This window comes from Neophocaena asiaeorientalis, unplaced genomic scaffold (assembly GCF_003031525.2).
Source record: "Neophocaena asiaeorientalis asiaeorientalis breed wild unplaced genomic scaffold, Neophocaena_asiaeorientalis_V1.1 scaffold26, whole genome shotgun sequence".
Classification (NCBI taxonomy): domain Eukaryota; kingdom Metazoa; phylum Chordata; class Mammalia; order Artiodactyla; family Phocoenidae; genus Neophocaena; species Neophocaena asiaeorientalis.
The window spans coordinates 6,094,255-6,114,243 of record NW_020173108.1 but is presented as its reverse complement, the minus strand read 5'-3'; the positions used below and the strand labels follow the sequence as shown (position 1 = coordinate 6,114,243).

The window sequence follows — 19,989 nt, the reverse complement described above, 5'->3', positions numbered from 1 at the left end:
AAACACTTATTAGAGATTAATCCTCATCTTGGGGAACTCAACCAAGCTTTCTAAAGGAACAGATTATTGTAACTCTTTTATCAGTATCATCTTAAATATCAGCTCAAATGCTACTTCTAATAGTATTTGGTATTTATTTAATATACCTTGACCGTAAACTCTGGTCTGTAAGTTCGCACAAAGAAAGCCTGAAGTTTTCACCACTGCCCTAATTGCTCATTCAGGTTACTTTCTACAGAAAATAAGGGGATACCTCACAACACTTCTGAGATCCAGGCGACAGCCACAAAATCCAGTAATACACAAGGCAATGAGAAGCCTCAAGGGTAAAGTGCACATTTCAATATATGACAAAGGTTTTATGCTTACTCCACCTCTTTATTACCACATCAGTAAAAGCTGCTTTTGGTTGAGAATATAGATAGTTGGCAAAGTAAGAGTTTTTTGGGAAGGGAATCAAGTCCATTTGAGGGTGCTCAAAAGAAATGTGCAGGTAGCATGCCACAACTGGAGCCTGTACAAGTGATCTCATTCATTCATTCAACACATATTTATTGAGAGTTTACTGTCAGTTAAGTACTGTGACTGGTGCTTGGGACATAACAGTGAACAAGCCAACCATGGCCCAGAGTTGAGGAATGACAGTCTAGTAAGAGGGTGGTAATAATGCAGATTAGATTGGGACCCAACCCAGACCCAGGAGTCAAAGGAGTTTCCTGGAGGAGGGAGGGCAAAGTGGATACCTGAGCAGAGAGTGGACTTACTGTGCTGAAAATGGGGCAGTGGGTGGAGATTTTGAAAGAGGAGGATTTTAGGAAGATGAAGGTTTTAAGCTAAGAAAACAGCTCATATGGTGAAAGGGGATGAGGACTGAGGGGCTGAAAGTCAGTGATTCCCAGGCCATGCCCTGAGAGCATGTCTGTGTTAGGTGACATGGTTGCTAACAGAGACTGTGTGATAACTTCTCCCCTTGTTTTGATGTGCTCATTTGGCCTCCTTTTGCTCTTTACTTCACATTTTTATTTTGTAAGATTAATGCTTGCTTAAAATTAAAGATTTACCTGGCCACAGGGGTGATATTCATGGAAGAAAATTCACAAAAATAAATAAAATCATAGAAAATAAAATTCGCTCACAGTTCTACCACAAAGAGATAATCACTGTTATTTTCACATATATAAATCCAATCCTAATCTATCCGATTCTTTTAAAAAGATGAGATCATAAACTATACTTTGTCTTTTTAAAAGTGACTTTAAAATACTTATTTCTGAGGTGACTAAGTAACACATGCACAGAATGAGGCTACAAAACTCCAAATGTGTAAAAAGGAATATGGCAAACGTTGTCTCCATTCTAGTCCTGTCCACCAATCTCCCTCCCTGTAGAAAATGACTGTATTCAGTTTTTCTTGACAATTTCCTAATATCAGAATCAGAAGGTTAGACATGAGTACAGAGGTCATCTACTCCAGATGTTTCTTTGCCAGACGTTACACTGGGTTGTTCCTTTGGGGTAGCACACTTACATTAAGAGCAATGTGTCGTTTCTAGAAGAGAGGGATGGGAAAGCAGCATGCTGGGCATGAAGATCAAGAGGCACCATAAGTCCCAGGTCCCTTATTTTATAAATGATGGGACTTCTCTAAGGTCACATGGCTCGTCTGACAAAATCAAAATAATTGCATGTAACTAAAAGCTAAATTCCTTATCCTTTTCCTCAAATTTCTTTAGGTGGATTAATACCTGTATCACTAAATTGATGTTAATAAAGTTAAATTAATATGCTTTATTCAGGGCACAAACCAGAATATATGAACCAGGCAAAATAGTCAACACATTAGAGTCCAGGTTAGGACTTAGAAAAGGCATTCATTCTTAAATGAAGGCCAGTTTCACTAACTGGTAATTTGACAATTATTTCATATAAAAATTGATTTTTATTTTAAACTAATTCATGCTCATTGTAAAAAATCCAAACATTCTTTTAAAAACAAACAAACATGGATGTTTCTGTTTGCACTATTATATAAGCTGCTCTCTTTTTACTTCACTGCTTACCTAAGAGAACTTCCATGGCAGTGCATATACATTACTCTCATCTTTTCTAACACCTGCTGGGTATTCTATTATACACATACATGAAAATTAATTTAATAACTCCCTATTTTGGGGCCCTTGGATTGTTTAAAAAGTTTTAATATTATAAACATGCTGTAGTAAATATCTTTTTACATACATCTGTGTCTATTATTTGATAAGGATAAATTCCTAGAAATTGAATTTCTGTTTCAGAGTGTATGCATATTTAAATTATTGTATTTATGACATATTGCACTTCAGAAAGCCTGAATCAATCTATAATTCCACCAACAATGTATCAAAATACCCATTTAACCCACACTTGCCAATCTTTGGAATCTCAATCCAACATGCAAAGATGTTAATCTGTTGTTTAAAAAATTCAAAAAATATCCCCAAACGAACTAGACTTATTGACTAGCTCCCCTGCTTCCATTTTTTGCTAGTATATATTTGAACAGATAAGGGGAGACTAGGGTATTTCAAAGTCAAGTTTCCAAACCTTTCATACCAAATACGAACCATACTGATGCATTCACCAACAAGGATTAAAAACTGTGCAAAAGGGACTTCTCTGGTGGCACAGTGGTTAAGAATCCACCCACCAATGCAGGGGACATGGGTTAGAGCCCTGGTCCAGGAAGATCCTACATGCCGCAGAGCAACTAAGCCCGTGCACCATAAGTACTGAGCCTGCGCCCTAGAGCCATAACTACTGAGCCGTGTGCCACAACTACTGAAGCCCATGTACCTAGACCCTCTGCTCCAAAACAAGAGAGCCCTGGTCCAGGAGAAGCCCAGGCACTGCAACGAAGAGTAGCCCCAGCTCGTTGCAACTAGAGAAAGCCTGCGCAGAGCAACGAAGACCCAACACAAACAAACAAACAAACAAAAAAACCAAAACTGTACAAAATTAGAATTTCCCCTAAACCCCAAAGAACATTCATATGGAGATCACAAGGATGAAGAAACAGCTTAGATAACTATCTTGGGAGATGAGTTCCCTTGAAATGTGAGTAACACCTTTGAGGCATTTCAACAAATGGGATCTAAAGCTTCACTACTTAGAAGAGAGGATAGCTGGTTAATGACATTTATATGAAGTGAGTCAGAAGGCAGGATGGGCTTAAAAACTGGATGCGCCTGGGTACATACTATATGAGAAAGAAAAATGAGGAGGGTATCCGAATAGACTAGGCCATGATATGATGAAACTCAAATAGGGATATCTCCCTTCCTTAAAAACTACTCTTGGTGATGTAACCTACTGGGCAAGGTCTTCAATACTCTTTTCTTTGACAGGCATTATTTTGATGGATGAGGTAGAATAAGAGGGAGGCTGCTGGTAAAGAATGGACTTTCCCCTTTTAAAATACTATATGTAGGTAATTAGGAACAACTTTTATTATTTTTCTTTGAGAGATAAGCTCTAAAGCAGTGGTTCCAAGTATAGTTCCCAAGCAGCAGCAGCAGCAGCAGTCACCTGGGAACTTGTTAGAAATGTAAATTCTCAGGCCCCATTCCAGACCCACTGAATTCGAAGATCTGGGGATGGGGCCAGAATCTGTGTTTTAACAAGTCTTCCTGGTGATTCTACTGCATAGCCTTCAGGTATTTAAGTAATTAACTTATTTATGTCAATGTTTTAAAAGTGTTTTTTCTTTTTTCAAATTAGTTAACTTTCTGAAATTTGGAAAATATAAAATTATAAAAAGATGACATAAGACATAGATTATTTAAACACATCTTAAAGAGAATATGGTGCTTTAAACAGAATGCTGTGTCTGGCATTTTGAAGTGCATGTTTCAGCAAAGGGTAGGGGCCTGTTTTATGTAAAGTGAAACTGCTTCTTCCAGGATGAGATTCCTGCAGTCCTTCACAGATGGTCTACATATTTCCATAAAATTGTATCTACTCTCAATTTGTTTGTCATTTGATTCATCTACATGGGCTTATTACGACAAAATGTCATCTTGACCAAAGAAAATACTTTCTTAAAAATCTCTGAAGAGAGATCAAAGGTTTTGACACGAGGCTTTAAATAGACTGTATTATGTTATGCACATGTTGAAAAACTATATGATTTTCCTGGGGACAAAATGTTTGAGTAGTATCTTGTTAATTTGTTTCTCTGTGTAGGCAGAGACAGTTTTCCTCCAAAATCCTGTGGATGGTTATATGTTCAACTTTTTGAGAAACTCTCAAAGTGTTATCCAAAGTGGTTGTTCCATCTTACATTCATACCAGCAGTGTATGAGAACACAAATTGCTCCTCACCCTCACCAACACTTGGTATGGTGGTGTAGTAGGCATTTTATTAGGACTGTAGTGGTATCTTACGGTGATTTGAATTTGCACTTCCCTGATGACAAATAATGTTGAGCATCTTTTCATGTGCTTATTTGCCATTTGTCTATCTTCTAGTCCAATGATTCTATTCTTTTTTATTTCAAAAGAAATAAAAGCACATGTCCACACAAAGACATGGATCCTTGCTATGGACTGAACTGTGTCCCCTCCAAATTTATATGTTGAAGCTCTAACCCCTAAGGTGACTATATTTGGAGATAGGGCTTATAAGGCTGTAATTAAGGTTAAAAGGATCATAAGGGTGGGGCCCTGGCAGAATAGGTTTAGTGTTCTTATGAGAGAAGACACACAGAGCTCACGCTCTCCCCAACAGCTCCCAGCAAAGAGGAGATCATGGGAGCATGCAGTGGGATGGCAGCCACCTGTAAGTCAGGAGAAGAGGTTTCAACAGAAAGGAACCATCCTGATTAGACTTCCAGCATTCAGAACCGTGAGAAAATAAGTGCCTGTTGTTTAAGCCACCCAGTCTATGGCTTTTTGTTTTGGCGGCCAGAGCTCACTAGTATAGTCCTCATAGCAGGATCTGTAATATTTATATTATTTGTAATAGTCAAAAACTAGAAACCACACAAATGAATGGATAAACAAAAGGTGGCATACACATGTTCAAAGGAATATTACTGAATAATACAAATGAACAAACGATTGATATACACAGCAACATGGATAAATATCACAATAATTATGCTAAATGAAATAAACCAGACCAAAAGAAAAGAGTTGGCACTATTATGCCATTTATATAAAACTCCAGAAAATGGCGATAACTGATAGTGATGGAAAGAAGGTCTGTGGTTGCTGGGGAGGTGAGGTGTGGTGAGGAGTGACAGGGAGAGATTACAAAGTTACCGGAGCAAACTCTAGGGGGTGATGGACAGGTTTACTAGCTTGACTGTGGTGATGGTTTCATGTATGCATAAGTCAAAACTTACAAACTGTATCCTTCAAATATACACAGTTTACTGTGTGCCAGTTATAGTGTTCCTGAACCAAAATTGTGTCTGCTAGCCCACCCAAAGTAAAGCCAATCTCCCGACAGGGTTGTGGTGAATGAAAGTTCAGTGTTTATTGCAAGGCACCCAACATAGGGCCAAGCAAGGAGAAGGGGCAGCTCATGGTCACAAAGACCTGAACTCCCCGATGGCTTTCCTGGAAGGGTTTTTAAAGACAAGGTGAGGGAGAGGGTGGATATCCTTCTGAATGGTTGGTGGTGAGGTAACAGGGTGGTGTTTCAGAAGTTAACATCACCAACCTTCTGGTTTGAACTGGTCTGGGGTCTACATGCAGTTAACTCCTTCCACCTGGTGGGATTTTAGCATCTTCAAAACAACTCAAGGATACGGCTCAGAACATTATCTATAAGCCCTTGAGGAGGAACTAAAGGTCCTTTGTTTTATGGCTAAACTATTATTATTTTGTCTTGCTTCACTGTTTTCCTCTGTTTCTGCATTTTCTCACTTCTCTGATTAAATTTTCCCTTTGGAACTTGGGGAAGGCCTAGGAGACTAAAGCTTTTCTATAATATAAACAAGAGGCAAGGGGACATGAGGGTGGGGTCTGTTCCCAGGAAGGCCCCACAGTGTCTTGCTTGGTTTCCATAGCTCAATAGGCTGTTTAACAACAACAACAAAACACCTGTGGAATTCCTATTTTCTCCAGGAAACTCTAATTTTGTGTTAAGTGGATTTTGTTTTCTCCATCCCAATAAAGACATGGAAAAGAAAATGTGTCATCCAGAAAAGGCTGTCATATGTACAGGACTCCATGGCTTTGTACTTTCCCTTGTGAGGAGCCTAGAACAGAATCCCTGCCCCATCCCAAACCCCCAGCCTTTCCATTACCAGTGGAGGTAAAGCGAAACAAAATCACAAAATTAAAGAACATAAAACAGGGGGCAGCAAAACTCAAAACTGGCAAGCAAATGATTACACTTGGGCCTTATCTTTTGTTTTTGTAAGCTTAGGTGGCTCTATTGGATATTGTGGTAAAGAATGAAAATCTGTTATGCAATCTTTCAGTCACATTTGGTAATTTGTGTGAGGAATTATATTACAGAAAAGAAAAGCTTCCCCAAGTAAAGACACTAAAATCTAGAATAATAAGATGTCAGCTCACGGGAGGCAAAACTTTGCCAGTGCAACCCAAAGTTGGACACAGAATTTGGTTAGAATTTCGAAACCTGCTTCAATTTCACGGTAAGTTTGAGAGATACGGCAGGGTTTGATTCTTAGCTTTAGGTAAAGTTCATACCAAACATAGTGGGTTTATCACGCTTTGGGGGTTGTGCTAATTTATGTTTAGATGGGGCTGAGACAACAGGGAAGGAGGCTTTCTACAGAAGGTCCTTTGTGGCAAACCACTATGGGAGGAAATTCCTTCTAAAGTTGCATTGTGCATTTCCATTCTATAATTCTACTGTGCTGTGGATGCCAGGGTTGTTTTGTGTTTTTTTTTTTTAATTAGTAGCGTCCTAGGCTTTAAGCAAATTTTTCGCACTTGGGCTCCGTAGTTTAAAAGTGGTAGAGGAGAGAGCTCAAAGCCGTCTGATACCCAAACTCTCGCTCTTTCTAATACTCAATGTAAAGTAGAGAAGATTTCTGGGAGGCCTACCGTCCACCCTGGCCCGCGTCCTCCCCTTGTGTCTCCTATTTCACTTGCATTAACTTCCTTCTGGTTCCCAGCTGAAGTGCACAAACTGCACCTGCTCCGAAGGCCAGCGGGGGCCTTGCCTCACCCGCCGCTCAGCCTCGGTTGCTTGTGCACAGACACGAGTTCCCACCAGGGGGCACTGCAGCCTCAGAGCTATTGTGCCCGCCAATCCTGGACACAGCCGGTCCCGCGGAGGGCGTGGGACTGGGCGCGCGGAAAGCTGGGGTCCGACCCTCGCTGCGCCTGCCTTCCTAGAGCAAGCCTCCAGGTCTCCCCGGGAAACCCATACAGCGAGCCGGGCCAGGGCCTGCGACGGCAAGGCGGACCCGCTCCTGCGTCGCGCAGGTTCCTGTGCGGACCTCTCCGCACCTCGCCATTTGACCACCTCTGCTCCACCCTCCATCCCCGGCCGAGATCCCGCCCAGAAGGGGCGCCCCCTTCCCGGCCACTGGGTCCCCGCTTCGCTCCAGGGCCTTTTGCAGACGCCCGGGCCCGGCCCAGCTGCACCTGGGCTACTCCTGCCCGGGGCGCCATCCCTTGCGCCACCAAGAGAACTTTCCCGGGAGCCGCTGCGGCCTGGCGCGCCCAGGGCAAACCCCACCAGCCCGCCGGCCGCGTTCCCAGCCGGGGCGCCCGCTCCTCCGCCCGCAAGTCCCCCGACTGCCCGCTTCTCTGAATCTCCCGGGGAAGCAGCACTCCGCCGCCCGGGCAGGGGGTTCTCGGAGGGAAAGCTTCAACTTGGCCACACGTAGCCCCGTGATGAACTCGGGGATCCCCAGACGGGAGCTGCGCCCCGCGACGAGCTGACCTCCACTCGCCGGTCGCGGTAAGGAGCCCGAAGCTCTTTCCGACCCTTTTCGGGCTTCTCGGTGCCCGCGGGTTGGGAAGGTGTAGGTGGAGGTAGCCGACTGAGTGACGACCCTCGCCACTGCCCCTTTAGTGGGGCCGGGACGTCGTGGGTACCCCTGACACAAAGGAACAGCCGAGTGCTCCCCAGTTGGCGGACCGGACCGGGGGCTGCGGGGTGGGGTCGGAGCTGGAAGTGCGCGTCCGCTGGGGACCCCGGAGGCGGAGAGGAGGCTGGTGCGTGGCTGCAGCGCTCCAGGCGGGCGTGGGTGGAGGCGGCTGCAGAGCTTCTAGGGGCTTCCAAGTACGGGGACGGCCTAGAGCTGTCGTCTCTCCCTTTTCTTGCCTCTTGTATCCTTTGACAGGAGATTTTTGTCGTCCCCAGGGCTGCGGTTGGGGTCGCGGCACCCCCGCCTTCGGAGGAGCCGGAGCCGCAGGATGCGCGGGGACGCGCCGCCGCCCTCTGCGCCCAGTTCCTCCGGCGCTTCCCTGGCCGCTCGCGGGCGCTGACTCTCTCCCGGGCTTCCCCGCCCTCCTTACCTTACGTCCGCGCCGGGCGGCTGGTCCGCGCCGCGCTGCTGGTCCGCGCCGCGCTGCTGGTCCGCGCCGCGCTGCTGGTCCACGCCGCGCTGGACCGCGCCGGGAACTGGTCCTTTCGACCTCGCCGCGGTGCGGACAATAACTTAATGCCTCGCGCTTGAGGGGAGGGGGCGGCTCAGCGCCTGGGTCGCAGCTTTCTCCTCTGGCTGAGGCCGGCCACAGCCGACATGGGCTGTTTCTGCGCTGTTCCGGAAGAATTTTACTGCGAAGTTTTGCTTCTGAATGAATCCAAGTTAACCCTCACCACCCAGCAGCAGGGCATCAAGGTAGGCGCGGGCCGGGGGCATGTTCGGGGTCGGGGGTGCGTAGCCGGGCAGGCTCGGGGGTTCCGCGGCATTGTCCCAGGGCTGTCACCCGGGCGGGGCGGACGGCGGTGGCGTCTCTGCACGGTGGGAACGAACGGCAGCTGCCCCCCGCGCTCAGGTGGAGGGTGGACGTGTCAGGGTGAGTTAACTTTGAGTCTTTCATAAAGGAAAGTAAGTTTGACGCCTTGTAGGAGGGTCCATGCACCAAGCTCTCAGCTGCAATCCACCGTCCTGCAGCTGAGACCCAAACTTCCCTACGTCGTTTTCCTCCAAAAGCGTTTAAGGCCCCCGCAGCTCCCAAAGAGGCGCAGAATTGATTGTACGGGCAGCATACAGTGTTGAAGGCACGATCTCCCTCGGCTTTGTTGAAGACCTTTTTTCTTGATAGGATTATTGGGGAAGTAAAATAATTCACTCGTTGAAACACATTTATTGGGTGGTTGTGATTGTGTCGCCTGTGTTTGTGGTTGGGTAATGCTACGTTTGGCCGGAAAATAATTTCCTTTTCCAAAAGCCACCTGGTTTATCCCAACATTTAAGTAAACATCTCTCCAAACGAGGTAATAACCTTGCGTCTCTTCGTACGTCATTATAATGCAATTACTGGTATTAACCTAGAGAACCCAAACAAAAAGGCTGTGGGAGCTTGCAGACATTCACTTCCTTAATTTTGGCGAGCTCTTATGTTTACGGTTGACAACCTGACTGACGCGCCTGCGCGCTAGTTTTTCTCTCGCAACAACGTAGCTACCTAGAGATGATCGGAATCCCGAGTGTTTTGTTTCCCTTTCTCCTTCAGTTTTAAATCATTTAGGCATTTTAGATACCTCAGCAGCTGAGTCTGATGAAGGGAAACCGTCCCCCTCCCCCCGCCAAGGAGGCTGTCTGAGAAATCAAGTTCAGGCTGCCAATTGTCTTGTCCTAGTCTTGTCATCTCAGAAGTTAATCCTAATGGCGTAGGCTCTGGGCATTTCCTTGTGTGAATCAGATTTTACATAGCTTTATGCACACTAGAGTAAATGTTCTTGGCCAAAAGCTTCAGCTTTGTTATTACCGTTCTTGGTGTACAGAATTTTAATTTCACAGCTGTCATTTTTCTTTTTTTTTTGGTCAGAGAAAGAGGGCAAAAATGATCAATTAAAGCCACAAGATACAGTTAACCCTTTAGGAAATTGTTTTGAATATTGTTTCTTCTGTAATTTTAATACGCAAAAGTCAGTCAGATTCTCATTTAGTGTTTCCTTTCAAGGACAATAAAAGACTCGGGGGGAGGGGGGAGAGTGTTCATTGTATATTTTTAGCTTTTTATGTTCCAACTTCCAATCCCCCCCACCCCTATGAAATCAGGAAAAGAACTTACTTTACAAGATGATGTAACATTCTTTGGGGTACTGTGAGCACAAAATAGACAAAAGTAAAAAAAAAAATCATACATTTTTGATAATACATAGATTCTCTTTGGCTTCGAAACAATTAGAGAAAGATAACTGATGATCTGTTACTAAAAAAACATAGAAATCTTTCTGAAGTCTAAAATCATCTGGTGTGTGAGCTTCCTATTTAATCATGAAAGCCCTACTCCTGTCAGTTGTGGAACATGTACATTATTCTGTCACGAGAGCGGCCAAGACTCAGAATCAAATGGAATATTTTTGTCAAAGAAACATGAAACATGAATTAAAAATCCTGATCCATAATTACTTTTTATATCCTGATGGTGCTTATCTTGTTTTACAAATAGGTCAAAAATTGGTGATGGATTCAAATGCAATAGCAACTTTATAATGCTGTTATTTTGGATATGTGCCATTTAACTGAACAATAATTTAAGCATGCTTTTGTTGGAAGTAATCATTTTGCAACAGGCTTGCCCTCTTTCAGTGTCACAAAAGCATGCCACAATTATTTTGATGGCCATATGTGTAACACAGATGTCTGCTGAAGTTAACCACCTTATCTGTAACTACCATGCTACCATAAAATGCATGTGTTAAGCACCTATCTGCTTGTGGTATGTACTAAATTAAACACATATATATATATATTTACAAATGGTATAACGTATGAACAGCATCTTGCACGTAGATGGTATTCAAACATTGAATGAATATATGTATATTATTGTTATGTACATACTTGGCACTTTCTTTAACTCCTGCTTTATTATTATTTTTTTTTTCTTTAACTCCTACTTTAGTTTGTAAATGAAATAGTAAGCAATTACTCCAAACTTAATAGCCAATAACTACTATTACAGTGTTTTTCCCCCAGGATAGTACTCTTGATAATTTTGATTATCACTAATTAAAGTCGAAGTTAAGCATGTGACATTTTCCCCTGAAATTAAAATAGAAAAATCTTTTTTCAAAAATATTATCTAATATTTATTTTGAGATGACCCCTTTTCACATTCTTTCTCAAATGAAGATATCTAATTCTGTGGTAAAATTATTCACGTATTTCATCCCTTAATGGAAGGAATTTTACTGTTTCCTAAATGGTTACTTAAGAATTTGCTGGCATTACTGTTATAATAAGGCACTGTAGGTTAAAGAAGATAAATTGTAGTAAATTTAAGTAGAAAACATATGAGAGAAGCTTGGTAAAACATTTTTTTCTGTGTGCTATTTTGAAAAACACTCTCTGGATTTCTTTAAGCACCAAATTGCTCATTGAAAAGTTAGTTATGAAGTGATTTTTCTGCAACTCAGATCAAAGTTTTTCATCAACTTAAAAAAAAAAAATCAATGTGTGGCCTATGGAAAGCATTTCAGCCTGAAGACAATAGTTACACATCTTATGTGTTAAGATGAGTAGCATTTAAATGGAAAATAATTTTCTGTTTTAAAAATAATTAGAAAAATAAAACCCAGTGTCTGTATTCATACTAATGTGATGTAGCAATTTGCCTTCTTAACTTGTTTTAGAGCTAACTTCACCTTGTCAAGCAGAAAGTCTTTTGCGTGCAGTTCGTAGTTTGAGCCCTCTGCAAGATTTAAAAACCCAAGTTTATATAAACTGAATGTTATTGGTTGTGTGTGGAGCCACACAATAGCTTTTAGTTGTTTGTTCTCTGCTGCTATCTCTGTTGTTTATTTTAGTAAGAATTTCTGCTGTGGTTGGTCTCTTGGTTTTTTGAGCAGTGTTTGTTCAGGGAAACTTTTGTTATGTCCTGGGGGAGGTAGAGATCCTTCTTTTTGTTCTCTTAGAAAGCAAAACTTGAATGTGGCTCAGACTACTTTTATAAGTTGTCATTTGATTAGCAAAAGATTTTTAGGGAAAAAATCACAAGGTTTGATGATTTAGTCCTCCTAATTGCTGCTGCAAATGTGAACTAGGTTAGTATTTTCATTTCAGCAAGATTTTAGTCCTCTGAGTAGTAATGTAATAAACACTGAGGTGCTTATTTTTGCCTCAAGGTATTTGACTAAATTAATGAAACCAATATGACAGCAAGATGGAAATTCCATTAACTTTTTAAAAAAACTACTTTATTGAGATATAGCGTACAATTCACAAAGTTAAATTCATCCGTTAACTTTTAAATGAAGTTACTTCCTAATCATCCTGAGGTTCCTGAGGGAATATCATGAGTCAATTTTGATGTTTTGATCAGAAACTTCCTAATAAACTAGAAAAACAGAAGTTGGGGACTTAAATTATATGCGTCTCCCTTACCAAGGATTGTAATTTTCACTCCATTTGGACTGGTAAAGAAAACATCTGAGAAAATTCGGAAAAAGTGAAAAACAGTAGTTTTCCACAAATCACATTAAGTGTATATCTATACCTTTTAATATCAACTACATAAAGTACACAGTCAGGGACCTTATAAACATAGGTTGAAGCAGGTAATCATACACCAACATTTCTGTTAACGTAAGATTGGCTGTAGTTAGTAAATTAGGCTGTGGTTAGTAAATTAGTAAATTAGATGTAACTGGGATAGAAGTACCCCTCTTCCACACTGCATCTAGGTTTCTAAAATTCAGATATGATATCCATGTGGTGACTGTTTAAGATCAGCTACTGTATAAATGCCCCTTCATATTTTTTTTGTTTTTAAAAAATGATTGAAAGTATTTAGCTTTATTGAGGTATAATTGAAAATGAAACTGTAATATATTTAAAGTGTGCAACGTGATGATATAATATATATATATAGTGAAAGGATTCCCACCATCCCACCATTGAGTTATTAACATTCCATCACCTCACATATTTACTTTTTTTTGTTGTTGAGAACAGTTCAGTTCTATTCTCTTAGCGAATTTCAATTATACAATACAGCCTTATCACCTATAAATACCATGTTATACATTACATCCTCAGACTTAAGTGCCCCCTCAATTTTACAAGAAGTTTTTCTTGAAAAAAATTATTAAAAATGTCATTTATCATTTATGGTTTAAAAGTGATTTAAAAGCAATATAATGGGGAAAGAATTGTTTGTTACCTCTAGCAGGTAATGGCTAGCTATCCTTTTATAGGGACTTATACTTTTCTTGGTTGATGGTGAATCATACTTTTTGCAGCCCCATTAGTGTAATTGTCCTTGAATTCTGTAATGTTAAGCTTAAACAAACTTTGAACTAAACTTAAACTAATGCAGAGCTTTTGTTTCTTTTGAGCATGGGTGGTGTCTTAGTCTGTTCAGGCTGCTATAAGAAAATACCACAGGCTTGGTGGCTCATAAACAAGAGAAATTTATTTCTCATAGTACTAGAGGCTGGAAGTCTGAGATCGGGGTGCCAGCATGGTCAGGTGAGGGCCCTCTTCCAGGTTGAAAACGTGTTGTATCCTCATGTGGCAAAAGGGCCTAGGGAGCTCTTTTGGCCTTTTTTTAAAAATAAGGGCGCTAATCTCAAAGGCCCCACCTCCTAAAACACATTACCTTGGGAGTTAAGTTTCCGACATATGAATTTCAGGAGGGCACAAACGTTCAGACCATAGCAGATGGCGATAGAGTTAAATCTAAGTTGCAGGGTCAGAAGTCCAGACTCGACTGTCCATTAGCTGTATGGACAATGGTTGGTTATTTTTATTACAAAACAAGATGGGAAACTCATCTTTTCTTCAGTGGTTTGTGTCAGGTTGTATCTTAGTCCGGCCAGACAATTCTTTGTTGTGGGATGCTGTCTGCTCCATGGCAGGATAATTAGCAGTATTTGTAGCCTCTGCCCATGAGATGCCAGTAGCACCTCTTGCCTAGTTCTAACAACCAAAAATATGCCTAGATGTTGCCAAATGTCCCCTGATGGGCAAAATCACCCTCATTTGAGAACCACTGCTGTGGAGGGTAGCAGTTTCCTTTATTCTCCTTTATTTGGTACACATTGGATGCAAACTGACTTTTGGATGCCTTCTTTTTTCTCTTTTGGAGGAGTGAGTCATGTGCCTTATAGGTCAGTGAAAACAATATGAAATCTGTATCTTTAACTTGCTTAATATTCTTAGACTAGGAGCAATATACTGAAGTGATGAAAAGCATGGGCTGTAGCATCAGACCACCTGGATTTACATTTTGGCTCCACTGATTACTTATTAGCTGTGGGGCCTCCAGAAAGATACTTTTCTTCTCTGAATCTCAATTTCCCCATCTGTAAAATGGGAACAAAGTCATACCCACTTCATAAGTTCAAGGTGCTTTGCATGTGGTAAGCCCTCAGAAAATGTTGGTCTAGATTCTTTCTCCTCCGTTCCTTATCCTCTCCTTCTTTTAGTGCTTCATTCCTGTCTGCGTATAAAGTCCACCATTCACTGTCTGATTTGCCACCCTCCCTGCTCTAGACCTTCAGCAGTTCTGTGTGCCTACCCAAACGACTTGCTCTATATGGGCACGCACAACTGCTCAGTCTCCCAAACATACCAGACTTGCTTGTGCCTTATGCTTGGGATTCCCACTGAGTGGCACTGTTTTGTGTTTCCCTAAGCACACGCTCATCTGAGCTCATCCTTTAAGACTTGAACTGAGCGTCCCATCTGCTAGAAAGACTTAGACCCGGCGTGCCCTGGCAAAGTTAAGTGCTTGTCAGTGTCTTGCACGCTTCTTGTTATAGCCCTTACCACACTGCAGGCATTATTTCTGGACACGTCTGTCTCCCCCAGAAGCCTGAAAGCCCTCGCCCGTGATCCCCAGCAGCTAGAGCTGTACACCACATGTAATAGATGCTTATTCACTGTAATTTGAATAGAAGAATGAATGGAGTGTTACCGTTGGAATAGGCCATATTGAAAATCTTCTGGATAATGAGGTTCCTTTGCCATTTTAGTTTTACTCGAAAAGACCTAGAATAAAGAGAATCTCACTGTGAAAAATCTGTTGCCAAGATACTCTAATTTTTATATTGATAATGGGTAGAAAATGAGATGGTGCCGTGGACTGGGTGCATGTAGCGCATTGAAGAGCTGACTAGCGGCCATTTTAGAAAACACGAGTTACCAACAGCTTTGTAGTGTAGAAGTAACTACTGAATCCTTCCCTCTCTCTCTCTTTTTAAAAAGTAGAACTTTCCCCTTATAGCTCGAGAGTCTTTTGGAAGAAGGGCATATTTCACGAATGGATAATAGATCCTCACACTTTGCTTTTCTTCCTTGTCTCCTATTCTGTAAACCATTGGAGAACAGTATCAGTTGGTTTCACAGTGTGGGTTTACACAATCGGGGACCATTGGTATAATTTTTAATCTTGCTGTACCACCCATTTTACTCCTGAATCTCATCTGACACTGCTCTAAGGCATAATGGAAAACACAGGGTCGAGAAATTAAATACAGGGTTTTTATGACAAATGTTAAGTTTTTCATTCCGACGCACAATGGATTTTTCTGCAGGCCTGTTATAAACAGGACACATCAGATGTCAGATTTGTCATAACCCTGCGGCTTCTCTGGGGTTGACTGCTTTGACCGAGCTTTTGTCTCTGATATTTTAGCCACGCGTACAGCTTATACATAATGCTCCTGGTTAGCCTGCTTTGGGGGGTAAGAGTAACTGACGTTTGCTCCTGCGTAGCAAGATTTGTTTCTAAGTCTCACGTGTTAAGTTTAACCAGGCCTCTGTTATCACTTGTTTGGGTCTCGACTAGGTGTGTTAAGGTCAGGAACCAGCCAGTTTAGTTTGTGACTCAAAAAGCCTGTTACCACACTTGGGAGAGTCTGTAGCATTCTCAGAAATGTGGATTGCATTCCTGTGCCCTCTGAACCATGATTTCCTGTTTTTTTTTTTTTAAAGTGAAACAGTCACTTTTCCTTAGTGCCGCCTGTTGTTAATCCATTTCTCTGTAACTAAACACTCTTGCTGAATCCCCAAAGGCTGAGATGGCTCTCTGCAGAGGCTCTCCCAGTAATCGCTGAAGTCGTGAGAGGGCCTGGCAGTGGCTTCCAAAGGGGTAAGAAGTTTGTTTTCAAGGATACTGACATGCCAAGTGGAAGTTAAAACAAGGGAGATTGTGGCAGGCAGGGAAACCCGAGAGGTGCTGAGTGCTAGCCCCCATGGTCAGTGACCAAAAGGTCAGATGGCAGAGGAGGAATCAGCTGACTGAGACCAAGGAGGGATCCAAATATGGCAGCGGACTGTCGAGAAATGCCGTGTTCTGAGCACGTGAGGAAGCGCAGTTAGTGATGCTCAGCGCTACCAACTCTGTGGGCACAGCGTCCTGGAAGTTGGGTAGAAAGTACCTTGCGTAGAATACAGCTTTCCGTAGGAACAGTGACTTGAATGGGGGTCAAGTTTCTGAGCTAGCCCACCGAGACCGTTTGAGTTTTTAAACCACTCACGTCCCACTTTGCCCTTCGTTCAGAGCCGTGTTTGAGAAGCGGTCTTGGAGCCTCTGCTGCCTTAATTATCACTTGTCAAAATTGGTTTTTATCCACCATCCTCACTGCTCCCACTTTGCACCAACCAGCCTCCTAACTGGGGTGCTGTGTGGTCATCTTCAATCTCTCCCCTTCCCCTATCCTGCCCTGTGTTTGAATCCTGGTTTACTATGAAATTGTTGGTCTTGTGATGGACTACAGGACTCTTCTTTGAACCAGCCTCCCTTTCCTCATTTGTAAGCTGAGGAGTGTGATAACTGCCTCACGGGATGACTGTGCAAATTTAAGAAAAGAATTTTAGGCACATAGGATAAAAGGTGCTCAATAAATGATAGCTATCATTATGTGTGATCTATTATTTGCTAATAATTTTTTTTCTGAATTCCAGTTTGGGATATCTAATCCCCCACCCCTGCCCAAAGTGACACTGGCTCTCTGAGAGGCATGGGTGGTTGTTAGAAGTCGGGGAACAGTGGTGGTTCGATATCCATAGGTACCAGTGACTTTTCAGGTCTCTGTATTTTTATTCACATTGCCTCAGCTACCACTGGGATGCTGAAACTTCGCATCTGTACCCCTAGTCCGGACTTCCTCACTCTTACCTGACTTGTATTTCTGATTGCCTGCTGGAGGTCACACTCGATGTCTAAGCCCTTCTGTTCGCTCCAGACTCTCTCTTCTTGTGCTGCCTAGTTAGGCGAATGAGGCCACTCTCCGTCTTCATCAGTTAAGATGCTTTGATTCTCGGTTGCAGAGATTCCATTGCAGATTCTCTTAACGTGAGGAAGCTTATTTGTTCACATCAGGTTCCCAGCTTCTCTGCATCTCTTCGGGGCTCTGTCATCTTGGGAGACAGGGTCATATGCAGATGGGTAATGGTTCTAGAGACAATATTTGCACATGGCAATACGTGAGTTGGGAATAGAGACAGGCTCTTCTTCAGAAAGGAGAGAAGACTCCTTCTCTCCAAGTTCCCCACCAGACTTTCCCTTGTGTCTTTTAGCAGAACAAGTCTTGTGGCCATTCTTGAGCTATAATGGCAATGGGATCATCTTTAGGGCAACAGATTCTCCCTGGGACTGGGTGGGGGTGGAATCCATTTTCCCAAGGCAGCTGGCAACTGGGGGAGGGGTTCAGTCAGGAGGAAAGGTAGGAGTTGTGGGTGCTATTGGCCCTCTGCCCCTCTGGTCAGGATTCTGGCACCTGGGCTCTCTGTAAATTTCCACAGCCTTCCAGGTGTTGTAATTCCACCTCTTAAATATATTCCAGATTCATCTCTTCTCCCCTCCTCTGATTGCTCCTGCCCTGATCTGGACCACTCTCAGTTCTCAGCTGGACACCTGTAGTAGCCACCAGCATGATCCCCTGTGACTGCCTCTAGCGTGGCCTTTCTCACCCTGGCTTGGATACTCCCACGGGTTCTCAACCTCCGTGGCTTAGTTTATATTCCTGAGCATCATGGCCCTTCATGATCGGACCCCACCTCTATCTGACCTTCCTCCCACTGCTACCATATGCCTCTCACGGATTCTAGCCAGAGGGAGCTGCATTCTAGTCTGAATTCTCCACACTCCCTCTCACCCTGGTCTTTTTCTGTCCGGAAAGCCCCACCCCACCTCATCTTGTTTGAGTGAAGTCCCAGCTCTCATCAAGCAGGGTTCTGCTCAAATGCCACCTTCTCTGAAGACTTCTCCTTGGTGAAGCACTGGAGAGGCCCTCTCCTGACCTGAATCAGGCCTGCATTTCATTGCAGGAGTTTCCGTACTTTCCTGCCCACCTTGCCCTGGGAGCAGTATAGTAAGATGAAGAGAGAGTGGGTCTAGGTCATAGATAAATCTGGCTTCAGGTCTCCTTTCCATGTGTTAGTGCTGTAAATGTGGTCAGGTCACATACCCTTAGAGTCAGATTCCTCATCTGTAAAATTAGGGTCAAGTTCTCCAGCTTATTATCCTGAGATACTGCACGTGAAACCCTGAGCCCTGTGCCTAATGAGAGGGAGCTGTTGTTACTGGAGATGGAAAGCCTTGAGGGGAGGGGACTGTATCTTTTTTATGGGATCCCCAAGTCAAGCCGAGTTCCTAAGGAATCAATGAATGATTGTTGACTGGGTGAATTAATCTGAATAAGAAAAGTACTTCCAGATCGACATAAGCAATGAATCTGAGAAAGAAAAGACATCTTTCACCTCTTTACTTTCTAGGTTCCCTGGTACAAGGAGTGTACCTCCTTGACTCCTTAATTTCTCCTTGACTCCTTAATTTCTCATTTAATTTTTAAAAACAGGTTTATTGAGATATAAATCACAGACCATACGAATCACCCATTTAAGGTGTGCAATTCAATGGCTTTTCATATATTTACCGAGTTGTGCAACCACCATCACAATGAATTTTAGAACATTTCATTACTCCACAAAGAAACCTTATACTTATTAGCAGTCCTCATTTCCTTCCAACCCTCTTACCTGCTCCTGCTAGGCAACCACTAATCTCTCTGCCTCTACAGATTTGCATATTCTGGACATTTCATATAAGTGGATTTGTATAATATATGGTCTTTTGTGACTGGCTTCACTTTGCATAATGTTTTCAAGGTTCATTCATAATGTATGTATTAGTATTTCAGCCATTTTTTTGCTGAATAATAGTCCATAGCATGGATATACTATATTTGTCCATTCATCAGTTGATGGACTTTGGCTATTATAAATAATTTTGCTATGAAGATTCATGTGTAAGTCTTTATGTGGACATGTGTTTTAATTTCTCTTGCATGTGTACCTCCCTCAGTGGGAGGGAGGTACATGACCCAGTGGAATTGCTGGGTCATAGGTTTAACAGTTTGAGGAACTTGCAAACTGTTTTCCACAGTGGCTGCACCATTTTACATCCCCACTAGCAATGTCTAAGGGCTTCAATTTCCCCACATTCTCACCAACACTTGTTTTACTCTTTTTGATTATAACTACCCTTTTGGATGTGAAGTGGTATCTCATTGTCATTTTGATTTGCACTTTCCTGAAAAATAGTGACGTTGAGCATCTTTTCATGTCCTTATTGGCCATTTGTGTATCATCTTTGGAGAAATATCTGTTCTTTGCCAGTTAAAAAAATTGGGTTATTTTTCTTTTTATCATTGAGTATAAGTGTTTAAAGTATATATATATATATATATATTCTGTATACAAGTTTTTTGTCAGATACTTGATTTGAAAATATTTTCTCCTATGGGTTTTTTTTTTACTTTCTTGACAGTGTCCTTTCACGTACAAAAGTTTTAAATTTTGATGGAGTCCAATTTATCCTTTTGTTTCCTGCGCT

General features: G+C 42.4%; 1 protein-coding gene and 1 pseudogene across 2 annotated transcripts in view; one reads left to right on the top strand and one right to left on the bottom strand.

Annotated features, from left to right (window-relative positions):
• Window positions 1-7,254: 7,254 nt before the first annotated feature.
• LOC112398664 (collagen alpha-1(III) chain-like) lies at window positions 7,255-8,716 on the bottom strand (annotated as a pseudogene).
• EPB41L4A (erythrocyte membrane protein band 4.1 like 4A) overlaps window positions 8,540-19,989 on the top strand; it is a 254,773-nt gene continuing 243,323 nt past the window's right edge. For both annotated transcript variants that reach the window (XM_024743369.1, XM_024743370.1), the window contains exon 1: window positions 8,540-8,813. In XM_024743369.1, coding sequence (XP_024599137.1) covers window positions 8,715-8,813 — 99 coding nt within the window. In that variant the 5' untranslated portion in view covers window positions 8,540-8,714. The remainder of the gene's footprint in view (window positions 8,814-19,989) is intronic.